General features: G+C 35.8%; 1 protein-coding gene across 1 annotated transcript in view; it reads right to left on the bottom strand.

Moving 5' to 3' along the window:
• LOC149791822 (transient receptor potential cation channel subfamily M member-like 2) overlaps positions 1–11,656 on the bottom strand; it is a 39,043-nt gene extending 27,387 nt beyond the window's left edge. The window contains exons 1-3 of the mRNA XM_089969479.1: positions 11,592–11,656; positions 4,596–4,699; positions 2,335–2,435 (exon numbers count right to left, since the gene is read on the bottom strand). Coding sequence (XP_089825605.1) covers positions 2,335–2,435; positions 4,596–4,699; positions 11,592–11,656 — 270 coding nt within the window. The remainder of the gene's footprint in view (positions 1–2,334; positions 2,436–4,595; positions 4,700–11,591) is intronic.
• Between the last annotated feature and the right edge of the window lie 1,706 nt (positions 11,657–13,362).

The raw sequence follows: 13,362 nt of genomic DNA, 5'->3' as shown, positions 1-13,362 counted from the left end.
GGCATAGGGAATTTTTTAACGATCATGAACTTCATTGTTAATCCAAATCACATCCGAAGCAAAAGTCGTTTGAAATGTGGGTAAGTTTTGTTTTCAACCAGGATATTATTAAAAATAACTAAAACAATAATGTTACTGTATTTTATGTTTTAAAATATATTCGTTTATTATAATCGTTACCTCCTGTACTCCTGTAATGGCCTCGTGGTTAGAGCATCCGCCTCGAATGCGGGAGGTAGTGGGTTCGATCCCCGGCCGAGTCATACCAAAGACTTACAAAAATGCTACTAACAGCTACCTCGCTTGGCGCTCAGCGTTAAGAGGTTAGTGTTAGGACTGGTCGGTCTGGTGTCAGGATAATGTGATTGGGTGGGACATCATGCTACATGTCTGCAGCATGATGCCCAAGTGCTAGACATCACTATAAACTGCCACATTGCAGATATCGTAGCGATATGACTGAAAAAGTGTTATAGCTACGTTAAAAATCAAAATCACATCGCACATCACCTCCTGTAATGAAATGAAAATATGATGCTAATATGTTTTGTGAGTCTTATATACATATGCTTGTAATTTATAATTTAACATTAACTGTTCTGTTCGGAGCATCTAAGAATATTGACGTGTAGATGTCAACCTGAAAATGTCGTTCCACGAGAACATTCACAGCACAGTGTGCTTCAATGGCGCAACATCTGAAGCATTCCCAGTTATCAGCGGAGTCAAACAAGGCTGTGTTCTTGCTCCGACGCTCTTTGTCATCTTCTTCTCCATGCTTCTCCAGTACTCATTCAATGACTGCAGCGAGGGAGTGTACATCCATACCAGGGCTGACGGCAAGCTGTTCAATATCGTCCGTCTCCGTGCTAAGACTAAAGTCACAGAGGTACTCATCCGTGAATTGCTCTTCGCCGACGATGCACCGTTGACATCACACATGGAAGATAGACTTCAGCAGCTGGTATGCCGCCTCTCCCATGCTTGTAAGGAATTTGGACTGACCAACAGTTTGAAGGAAACGAACGTCATGGCGCAGGACGCAGACCCCCCTCCCTCTGTCACCATCGATGGGTACAACTTGGAAGTTGTAGAGAACTTCACATACCTCGGGTCTAACATCTTCAGCTCACTCTCCATTGATTCTGAGATGAACGGCAGGATTGCCAAGGCAGCAGCAGTGATGGCCAGACTTAACCAGAGAGTCTGGAACAACCACAACCTCACCGAGAAGACCAAACTGCGTGTCTACCAAGCATGTGTGTTCAGCTCACTTCTCTACAGCAGCGAAACATGGACCACCTATGCAAGACACGAGAGGAAACTCAACAGCTTCCACCTGAGATGTCTGCGGCGCATTCTGCACGTCCAGTGGCAGGACAAAGTACCCAACACAGGGGTTCTAGAACGAGCCAACATGAACAGCATGTTCTCCATTCTCAGCGAGAGGCGCCTTCGCTGGCTTGGCCATGTCAAGAGAATGGACCCAGGGCGCATTCCCATGGACCTGTTATACGGGGAGTTAGCAGAAGGTGCACTACCAACTAGACGACCACATCTGCGCTACAAAGATGTTTGCAAGAAGGATATGAAGACGGCAAACATCAATGTCAACGACTGGGAGAGCTGTGAAAACAACCGTTTCAGCTGACGTCTAGCTGTCAGGCAGGGAGCTCAAAACGCAGAGGAAGAGAGAAAAATAAAACAAGCTGAAAAGAGAGCTAGAAAGAAGGATAAACAAAAGCTTACTTTGGAGCTACGTCATCGTCTCCCGTAGACGGACGGATGCCGAGAACAAGAAGAAGAGATGTCAACCTGAAAATGTCGCACGATGATACGTATTAAATGCCAGTATCTAACATCATGCAAGGTTCGACATATCTGTGTCCAGTATTACGTAGCTATATTCTTTTAGACATGGAAAACAACATGAATATTTGAAATCTAACTTCAGCTGTATATATGTCCATGTAACTCAGAAGTTAATTCTGAACAATTGTGAATAAAACCTCTGGGGCCCAGGGATCAAATCCTCTAAAAGCATGTTCATCCATTGTAACAAAACCGACAAACAAAAGCAGACAGCGAAATATATATCAGACAGAGAATAACAAACACAGAGACAACTAGGATTAAAACTTTAGCAAGGACATGCACAAGGCAACACGAATAATGATTCCGAAGAAACATCGACATACAAATGGACACACGGGAACTGAAGTAGTGATATTTAAAACATAATGAATTATAATCAAATATATACAGATTAATGAAATATGAATGGGACAAACAGAAACAAAATATCCAAGCAAATGTAGAAATATCAATACATACCTGCCTTCTGTTTCCATCAGTAAAGGTTTCAGTCTTGGCAATGTCAATCACGTTCCAGTCTAAAGACAGTTTCAGGTGGTACATCACATTATTTTTATTGGCTACAAAATACATGCAAGCATCAATATTTAAAACATGAAACGAAGGTGTAAACAAGAAACAATATGATGTACATTCATATAAATTTTAGGGAGCGAGAACAGGGTAGAGAGAGACAGAGACAGAGAGAGAAGTTTCGAAAGGTCGCATTGATGATAGTACAGTGCATAATATACACATTCCGGTTAAATATTGAATTGATGGTATGGTATTAAAATAACTCTGCAGCACACAGATGCATGTTTTGACTGTTTTGATGCTACATATGAATGATGCAGCCATGCTATCGTGACGTTTTAAATTTCACAACAGTTCTGCTCTCCAGCATGAACTGTTGACATGCTGAATTGACATTATTACATTATGCTGACAATTTCGCAATAATGGTATGATATCATGTATTCATATCATTCTGAATTTAGATAATATACGATCCAATTAAGGAATGTCGCATATGTGTTGTTTGAACTTAGTTTGAAAACACAATGCAGTTATGTCACTAAATAATTAACATTTTAATTTTCTTTAACAGTTATAGCCTTTCAATCGCTGTTTACATCATACAGATCGTTTTAAACACAAGAGTAATTGATACCCCAAAACTCCCATTGTTGTAAAACTGCGATTCAAAAGTACTCACACGTTAGTGCAGTTATGTATTATTTCACTGTTGCTTCCACATAAATCGTTCGAGTCTCGGATTCAGCCAATGCGGGTATGTGAGAAAGCCTGCCAGTAGCTTCTCGTGGGTCGATGGTTCTTTCCGGGGTTTTCCCGGGTTCTTCCTCCACAATTAATACTGGCCGCCTGTATAGCCTATCGCGTGCTGAAAAATGGCGTTAAACCCTACAACAACAACAACAACAACAACTTCCACATAAATCAAACATCATATTACTATCCAATCTGTAAGACAAATGATTGGAAATAAAGATAAAACGCGCTAAAGCCATAAAGTCCGATTTCAGGGTTATTTTTAATGACATCAGAAACAGACTTGCTACTACTTTATTTATTAATATAGTAGTAGCAGTAGTAGTAGTAGTAGTATTGGTCCTTCATGTGGAATCATTATGATATCGGCATTACTTACTACAAGTGATAATCTTTTCATTGTTGTGGTTTTCAGTGTTAACTCATTCTATTTATGTTTGCAGTATGCCTGCTATCTAGGCATCCAAAATTTATTCCAAATATATTAAAACATTCATTAATAATTTAATCATTATTACCGTTTAATTACTAATTTCAACCTGATTATTAAACAAAAACAGACAAGTAGATATTCTAGACTGTCACACGTTGATGAGCGTGCTGAAAATAAGTAAAATTAAAACAACCTATATATCCGAGAATGATGCTTCAGATTGGAAAAATGTACACAAAGCTGCGCAAACGATTTACAAGTATATATGTACTTGCATTGGAATGATATTAAATATGTTTTAATTGTATCCATAAGTATGCGAACCAGTGATAGTAATTTACCTGAACTGAAGAGTTCTAATAAATTTTCATCAAAAATCAAAATACTACGTTTTCGGTTTAATCATTTAGAGAATCGGAACTATTGAAGAAAATATTATTATTCTATCGCTTGCTTTTCTTGAATATCCTTCAATAAATAGTTGCATTTTATTCTGCACATGCCATACTATTTTATTATTGCCATATGGGATTGCGGGGTACTGTCCCCCTATGTTATTGTGTGGTAGCTGATAGAGCTCAAGCAAAAGTCGAGGGAACTAACTATATCAGAGAACACAGCACATTTTGAAGCATAATTGATTATACCGGAAAGACTGATACGTGCCTTTCCCAAGGGCACATCGACTGAGACATCCGATTCAGAATGGCCACAGCTCGTATTGAACACGCCATCTTTGGACTACGAATTCGTTACTTTACCAAGTGAGCTAACGAAGATCTCTAGAGGTCTTATGAGAGTTCGACATGAATGCTTCTAAATGAGAGTATAATTATAGCCAAATACGCTGCTAATATAAGTTCTAATAGTTGTCAAACATCTGATAGCACCATCTACATTTTTGCAGCATACAAAAGATCTATTTCACATGAACCAGAACGATTAAATCAAGAACAGAATTCTACGATGATCAAAACTATTAGGTTGTAAGAGGAGCATTGTAATAAGTAAGTACCTTTTAGTAACAACTTAAGGATTGCACGATCAATACTCAATTCGCCAGAGCCCGTGTTCCATTCACATATATGAACAAGACTGGACTCAGAAATTTCTTTGGGTCTGTCAATAATAAATGCAAATGATTAAGGCGATTATAGAACTAGGGCTTTAATGTATGTTCAAATGTCTGCTGAAAATAAATAAATACATGCATTTTGAGTACAAGGTTTCTCTACACAAATAGCGACTTGAGGATAATACATCTGGTCAGCATGCATTTAAAGAAAATTAATGTCCTCTGTTCATTGCGTTTTGGGACAACTTAACCATCCCTAGAATGAGAAAAATGAAGAGATACAGAATATGTACACTCATATAACGTTTCTTCAGAGTAGTTATAATTCAAAGAAAATTTGCTGACGTTTCTACTTTATACATATGCGGTTAGGGCAGTTATATTTCCATTACTGGAAATATCAAAAGCTGAATGGCAAATATAATAAAATAGTAAGTATATTAAATTTGTATTGGAATGATGAAAAAAGATTTAACAACTCAATGAAAATAACTAACGTTGAATAATTAATTTGAAAAGCAAACACATCTGATTTGGCTCTCTATATAGGTATATACGAAAATGAAAACAAATCCAAAATTGCACTCTTGCAATATGGGCTTGAGAGGGTGTGTGCATGAGTGTGAGTACTTTGTCAATGATTGACAATCGGTCGGAAAACCACCTCATAGTATTTTTAGAGGTTTTGATCGTTGATGATTTTTAGCTTTAAGTAACAGTCGCCAGATTGAATACTGGAACTACTGAAAGGCTCTAATGACATATTGCTATGCGATACATTTGGTCACATATATTAAAGCAATATAGATATATCAGTGATTTTCAGTAAATATATTGACCAGGGTGATCATATTGTAAGTCATATCGTACCAGTTTCATATAAACATGAAATCCATATTTATCCAGATATATTCTACTACATTTTATTATATTGTTTCATATATGATTTTGGTGGGAGTAGTATATGAAAAGAGGTTGTTTGCAAATGTTTCTGTTCCCTCATCATCAAACATACATGATGGAGATTTAGCAACTTTAGTACGCAAGTCATAATACCATATCACATGCTCATATGGCAAATCTGTAGTGTGAAAGTCATACTACCATATCACAGGCTCATTTGGCAAATCGTTAGTACGCAAGTCATAATACCATATCACAGGCTCATTTGGCAACATTGACAACATATATTTTAAGTGATCATGCAAAACGTACCATGGCTAATATGACCTAATAATTTAGCCAATGAATTTTGTTAAGTTGGAGGCCCGCATTCGCATTTGTCCAAGTTTGTTAATCGGTCATGGAAATAGCTAGTTCGCCACGTTAGCATCTCATTGGATAAGTGACTAAAATAAGCTTCCGATCCGAAAAAAGACGTGTTCTGTACACTTTAGTCACATTCTATTGAACGGGTTTTGTAAAAGAAATTCTAGTAATTTATAGTATGCCGATGAAACCAGATGTTTGTGCAACATTATTTAGATCAATTTAAAGGTCCATTACATCAGCATTGTCTAGATCAAATGTGTCATGTTCTCTTTAGTAATTTGTGTAACAAAATGTAATTTTTGCATCCATACTTTTGATCTTACATTGAACTTATTTGCATGATATTGAATAAATAGTTGGAAAGGTCTCATATATAACAGATCGAACACAATGTGTAATGGACGTGAATCAAAACGGGTTTAGATGCTTCCTTATCAGGCGCATATAACTCTAGACACCAAACTCAGGCCCTTCTAGACTGTTTACTATGTGGCCTCTTATGCCAATTCGATACATTCTGTTGTTGCCAACGTGCCAGAATATGGTCAGTTAGATGTAATTATCCTGTGTCACATGGGTTTGGTTAAAACATTTTAACTTGGTTAAGTTTCTCTGACACATGTGAGGTCATATCCCTTCACACACTGTTATCTGAAGATTCAGTTGTGATTACCCCGGCGGTGTTTGAGAGGGAGCAGGACAATCCAGCTGTATTTGAGATGCAGCTTAAAACAATATTGATAGACATATAACGTATGACAGGTACCTAAAGTTGAATGAAAAGCGATGCCAAAAGCTCGTTGAAACTTATGACAAGATGAGCACAATTAATTTTAGAATCGTTGTTAGATCATTTACCCACATGTAATAACATGTTTTCTATCTTCATTCTCGTTATTGTCACTGTAATCTTACTAATACGGGTTTATTATGCAAGGATGAAATATTGAACTGACAGCAAGAAAGTAAATACAGCCTTCTGCAATCACATTGGTGACAATTTAACTTATTCAAGTTGCTGCTACGCAAACTGCATGTCCTATACTTGCCGCGTGTAAATATATCAACTTCTTATTTAAAATTATATGAGGATTATTTATTCCACAAATGCTTCGAAAGAGGATGGAAACAAAAGAGATCTTCCCCAATAATTCCAAACCGTTTGATACATAATAATTTATTAACTCCAATAATTATTGGACATTACAACATGAGCGTTGTAATAAACCAATTTTAATAAAAGCCACAATCCATCAAATTGACTTCTGTCGCAACAAGAAGCCACCTTGGACTTGACATAGCTCGCTTGGTTGATGTTAGAAGTGATTAACATGACCCAATATCGTTCATAATATAATACGTATAAGATCTTGTTCGTTTACATTTTTTGTGTATTAACTTGATCAATGTGTATAATGAGAAAAATAGTCATATTGTCAATAGCACCATGAGAGAATAAAATATCATATTGTGTCAGTAATATGCAGATAGTTTGCAACACTGCAAGTTATAGCCTTGCTGATATAATAAACCCTGATACTCTCCCATGTTTGTTAAGAAATATGGCCTTACGAATGTTTCAAAATAGGCTCAGTCAATGAGATGGAAGTTCACTTTATTAATAAATGTAACTCTCTCATAACATTTTTGATGAAAGACCCTGAAATATAAGCTTACATACCACATATGATCACAATCTTCCAACAGCTATATCAGCTAAGTTTAAGTGTCAAAATTAAATATAGAAGAATCTAAAACTTCTACATTACAACGAAAGAACTCTAGTTGGGTCTCTGGAAACAGCAGATAAATATACATAAAACTTAATTGTCTATATTTTGTATTTTGTTTTTAAAATGTGTATTCGTTGTGTCAAATATATAAGACAATAGAAAGTTCAAATATTTAGACATTTGTAGAACAGTGAATAACTGTTGAAATGCCCAGAAACTTTATGCATTCTCACAAAAATGGATTAAAAAAGTTCTGATGCAAATTGAATTTGTCCCAGTTTGCCTGGTTTTGTTATAATAATAACAAAACCTTTTTGTTTGACTAGTTGACAAAAGGTTTAAACGTGCGTCCAAACTGAAAACAAAATGTCTATGATTTAGAAAGACGAATTAGGTAATCGTATCTTTCACCATATCATTTCAGAGACCTAAGTCTGCTAATTAAAATGCTTTTGAACTGAAACGTACTCATGACTAATGACCGAATGGAAGGAGTAGACTGTCAATAGTCACAAACATGCGGCATTTTGCAGTGGGACATACAAATGACCTCTAGAATGGTAACGAGGTGTGGAGAGAGCAAACAATTGATCACGTTATTAATGTACATTGGCGTAGTTGATAATTAAATTCTTACTATAAATTAATTACCAAGTTTAATTAACATTTGCTCATTTATCTAACCTCTACGAGTTATAATATTGTTTCATTTAACAATATGTCTGATGAGTTAACAAGGGTTCCAAGTATACATGGTTTAAATTGGATTAAAAGTGATACAATGTCGCAGTAGTATTGGTGTCCTGGGCTGAAGTACATCAAATTTAGTTGAAATTTGTTTCTTGCTTTTGGTTTTATTTTTGTTTTAGTTGAGATATTAGTAAGATCAGTGGCACAGTTTAATTTGTCTATGTTAGGTAGTATTTGCTTTATAACACTAACAAAAGTTTTGTTCAAAAAGGTCTTAAAATGTGTACAATTTGAAAACATTTATTTTACTTTGATTTTCAAATCTCATTAGGTAATTGTTTTCACCTTTGTTGTGGTGTCAGCTATGCTTAATTGTGGACTGTTGGGGCGATTCTTGCAAAAGAATATTCGTTTTAAGACTTTCCTGTTCTGAGTAATGATGACTGTATTTGATGGTTGATAATCATTTTTGGAATGAATTGGAAACGTGCCATGTTAAGTTGAATGGTTTTTCAGATAAAGTCTTTTAGATCTATTTAATGTAATAGTGGTTCCATTTATATGTGGTAGCTTTCATATAAATGCAAAATACATCTTTATTCAAGGTCAAATGATTATAAGAATTGGAATGGACTCAATATCAGGATACCTCTGACGAATTTTAATAACTTCTGTTAAGTGGTTTTACTCTTCTTCTTTCGTTTTCTATTATTCTTCTTTGAAACAGAGGCATGGAAACCCGTTTATATTTTAATGTGAGGTGGCTTTATGTTTTAGTTTTAGTTGTAATAACAGTCATATTTGACGGTGAATCGACAGTTTTCCACGGTTTAAGAGATTTCATTCTTAAAAGAGTTCTGTCAATTTTTGTCAACTATTGTTTTGTTCATTAAAAGGAATTCAAATGTCTTTGTATTTTCTTGATGAATATCAGATCAGTAAAGCTTTTATGCCAGGATAGGTCGTTATAGATTATAATACGGATCGTGTTATAATGTAATTTGACCTTACATCCATCACGACAAAACAAATATGTTCAAAAAATGTTGATGCCATATCGGCAAATGAAAGAACATTGTGATAGATGTATTATGTTTTTCGCTGATATTCTGAGAATGTCAGATTCAAACAGTCTGTATCACTGTAAATCAGAAACTTGCATCATTGACTGTTCCTCCCGATTATCTGCTTCTACATCTGGTCCCTGAAAAAGAATAACGTTTAAAATAAGATTTATTTAATACGAGAGGAGTATTGCCATTACTCTGGTTCTGTCTATCCATAAACATCATCTATATATCATACACCACAAGCGGTTCAACCACATATAACTTATGCTCATACAGACCATACTTTGAGTCATATACCACTCATTGTCATGTTCTGGTAAAGTTATAATATTTATCCTAGTAATAATTTCCACTTCCATGGTAACATAACAAATATCGACAGCATATCATGTGTATCGAATTTGGTAAGGCATATTATCCGGAAATGGATTACATTGTCCTAAACTATTACAAGGAGTCTAATCTGGCTGGAATAATATAGCTCATGAATCCACCTCTTGCAAATACATTATATGGTTATCACCAAAAGATGCATGGTCGATAGCCAAAGTTGTAAATGGACCAATCAGCCACTTGTATTAGGAAGCCTATTTGCTGATAAATTTAACTAAGATGTTTTAAGATCTGGACATATAGACGCAATCGCAGAAAGCCCTCAATTTAAATATGTATGTTACATGCAAGACTGTAACACAATATTTTCTTGGGCAAATATGTACTAAACAAAACAGGAGTGATATAGTTCATCGTTACTGATAAGTTCCAAATCATTCCGTAAACTTTCGTGACATTTGGAGTTCAATCCTTTGAACCTGTTCGCATAAGAAATGCGCATTATGTCTTTTATTTCTGTTAAATTACAAGGGGATTTATAAAAACTAGACATTGAGAATATTTAATGAAAACACCACTGTTTTGTCCTTATATGCTTGTGTTGTCCTATTAATTTCACTCCTTCACTGTAAATGGACTTTAAGCAGGCTCTTTAGGTATAACTCAATGATGATGAAATATCCAGAGAAAGTATGTCCTTATTCACATCACGCTGTCAAGTTCGGGTCCTTTTTAATTCATCGATGTAGATGCAATATAACTGATATGTGCAGAGAAAGAGAGAGAGAGAGAGAGGTGCGTTGAGGCACGCATGTTGGAACGGCACGTAATATAAAAATGATGTTATATCAGAGCATATAAAAGAAAGAATGAATTTAAGAAAACGTCTATGTCTTTGGTTCACACATTTCTTTGAAATGACAATATTTGAAAAGATCGCGCTCTCAAAACCAGGTGTTTAAAATTTTAAGATGACATATTTAACTGATAGAAATAAGCCTCAGACACCCATGAAGTAAACAGTTTACTTGTCATTAGGTTCGAAGCACATGCAATTTAATAAACGTCTTTAGATTTTATGTGTACACCTGTTCACCAAAATTCGTACATTAAAATCTAGTAGCCGATGTAAACATGGTCAACGTGAATGATATAGCATGGGGGAAACAATATTTTGCTGCTCTACTGAGCGAACCTTCAGTAAGGATTAAAACGATATTAATTTCCTTCAGGTACAGTTTTTATGGTTGGTTTCTTCAGTTATGAATATATTCTGCTTCGAAACATACCGTGCAACAAGCTAATCTTCAAATGGAAGTTTGTTTGGGTACCTCAAGCCATATCAGGACATTTCGTAGATCTGATGTTTTTATATGCCGAGATTGTATTGCTTATTTAGAACTGTTCGCAGTCTTGGTTCTGTCATTTCCGCAAAATCAAAAACTCCAAAACTCAAAATTATTCATAATGTATAAATTAAGTAACAACAAAACTATTGTTGTTGTTTTGGGTTTAGCGACATATCTCAGCGCAAGATATGCTAGCAGTATAAACAGAAGAGCCCGGGAAATCCCTGGTATGGAATCAGGTCACAATCAATAGTTTCGGTTCAGTACCCACTAATGTAGTTCTAGTCTATTTTTAGAACATTGTTTCACTCATTTAGGTGGTGATAGAAGAATTAGATCTATGCATTTTTGGCAGAGGTTTAAAGGTAATTGTTTAGTTTTGAGAATATGAGCTCAGGGTGTGGTTGTCCGTGTGTATTTTGGCGATAGTGCACTGTGAGTAATAAGGCACTGGTGATGATCCGGAAGTGAAATCTGTGTTGTATTTACTTGCTGCTCTGTTTACAATCCAGCCTCTCAAAGAAATGCAGGTCAACCTTTGACATGAACTTCATCGTGAAGTCATCTATGAAGGCATTTTAGATTAACATATGATTTGTATTGATTGTCACACTGTGGAAAGATCAGTACTGAGAACCAAATGTATATAATATATGGCAAAATTAATTGTGTTCTATGTATGTATGATCAATCAACATACCGAAAACTACCAGCAGCTTTCTCACAAACCCACATTGGCCAAGCCTAAGACTCGAACCTACGCGGACAGATCTGATATGACAGTAATCGATAAAGTCTCGGGACCCCAAACTATAGTAATAATTGTTTAATTAATGTAATTTTTCACTGTAACCTGTAAAATCATATTTGTGTTATCAAATTCTAAATGTTCACAGTTAATTAAAATGGTAACCAGGGAGGACACACCAAGTTAACCTACATGTTTTGTACATGGTCACTTTGAAAAATGTCACCAAAACATGATCCGAAATAAAATTGTTGCATTATTCTCCTCGCTAAAATAACTATGATGTGTTGAAATCATTCATCATAATACACAGTTTAAAGAACCGTAGACCAAAGTCATATGGAAATATGTTAGTTATACATGTAATATACAGTCGTTGTATCTGGTTTTTACTAAATACCTTTACGATGACTACTAGTGAGTTTCTTTTGAGAGCCTTCTGCACCGTTTCCAAGATATCTGAGCCCCATTCCAGGACAAGTAGAACTACAGGCACAGACATGGCACCTGAAATATGCAATAGGTATAATAGCTAACAATACCGACACAGCTTCTAAATTTCACGACTTGTTGCAGATATAGGATAAGGGAATGATAAGAGTTTTTAGATGAGCTGTGTGGTATATATAGTGGAACTAACTAGACATTGGATTGAATTGTGTGTAAAGGTTTATGGCAACCATTTAGTTAGTTTAAGAGGAGCAGCGATAAATATTTGTGCTAACGGACGGACCGACGACGGATAACAGACGACTGATCACCCCATAAGCGTCTTTTTTATACGGCCCCTAGAGATAAAAGTCATTAAACTTTCGTAATTATTACAGCTCGAAAGTATTTACTTTCGCACAAATTGTATAACATTTTATCTGGAAAATAAGTATACCACCCAGAAACTGTTGCTCTACTGGTGGAAAGGAATGTCTAGGAAATCAAGGTAAGTTCATTGTTTCAGTTTTAACAGGCGAGTGTTAAAGGCAATCCTGATATTCTTCAATGATAACACGAATTTCAAATTAGATGCTATAGCTGACATATTGGATGTCAGATTGGACATATTTTCAAGTGGTCTTCATTAGAAGTATTTTATGAAAATTCCATATCAATACGACTATCGATTCAACCGGAGTAACGTTAGCAACGTTTTCAAGACTGCCGTTGTGACAGCCATACAATAGGCGCCATTTCCATTTAGAATTAAGTAGGTATAATAAGACGAATGCATATTAAAATTGCATACTGATAGAACCATCCATACTGGATGTCCTAGTGGCACTTTTTTTAATTTAAACCACCTGTATATAAAGTTTCAAGGCATTCATTCATGTAGTTTAAAAGGAATAGCGAATAAAAGTTGTGCTAACGGACGGACGGACGATGAACGAATCACCATCCGCGCACGCGCACGCGCACGCGCACGCGCACGCGCACGCGCATAGCACCAGCTACATGTGGGATAAACATGATAATATATCAGATGCTCGGTTAAAAAGACTAATTAGATTACCATCT

This window comes from Sinohyriopsis cumingii, chromosome 9 (genome assembly GCF_028554795.1).
Source record: "Sinohyriopsis cumingii isolate HCF-2022 chromosome 9, ASM2855479v2, whole genome shotgun sequence".
NCBI lineage: Eukaryota > Metazoa > Mollusca > Bivalvia > Unionida > Unionidae > Sinohyriopsis > Sinohyriopsis cumingii.
This window is presented reverse-complemented; position numbering and strand designations above follow the sequence as displayed.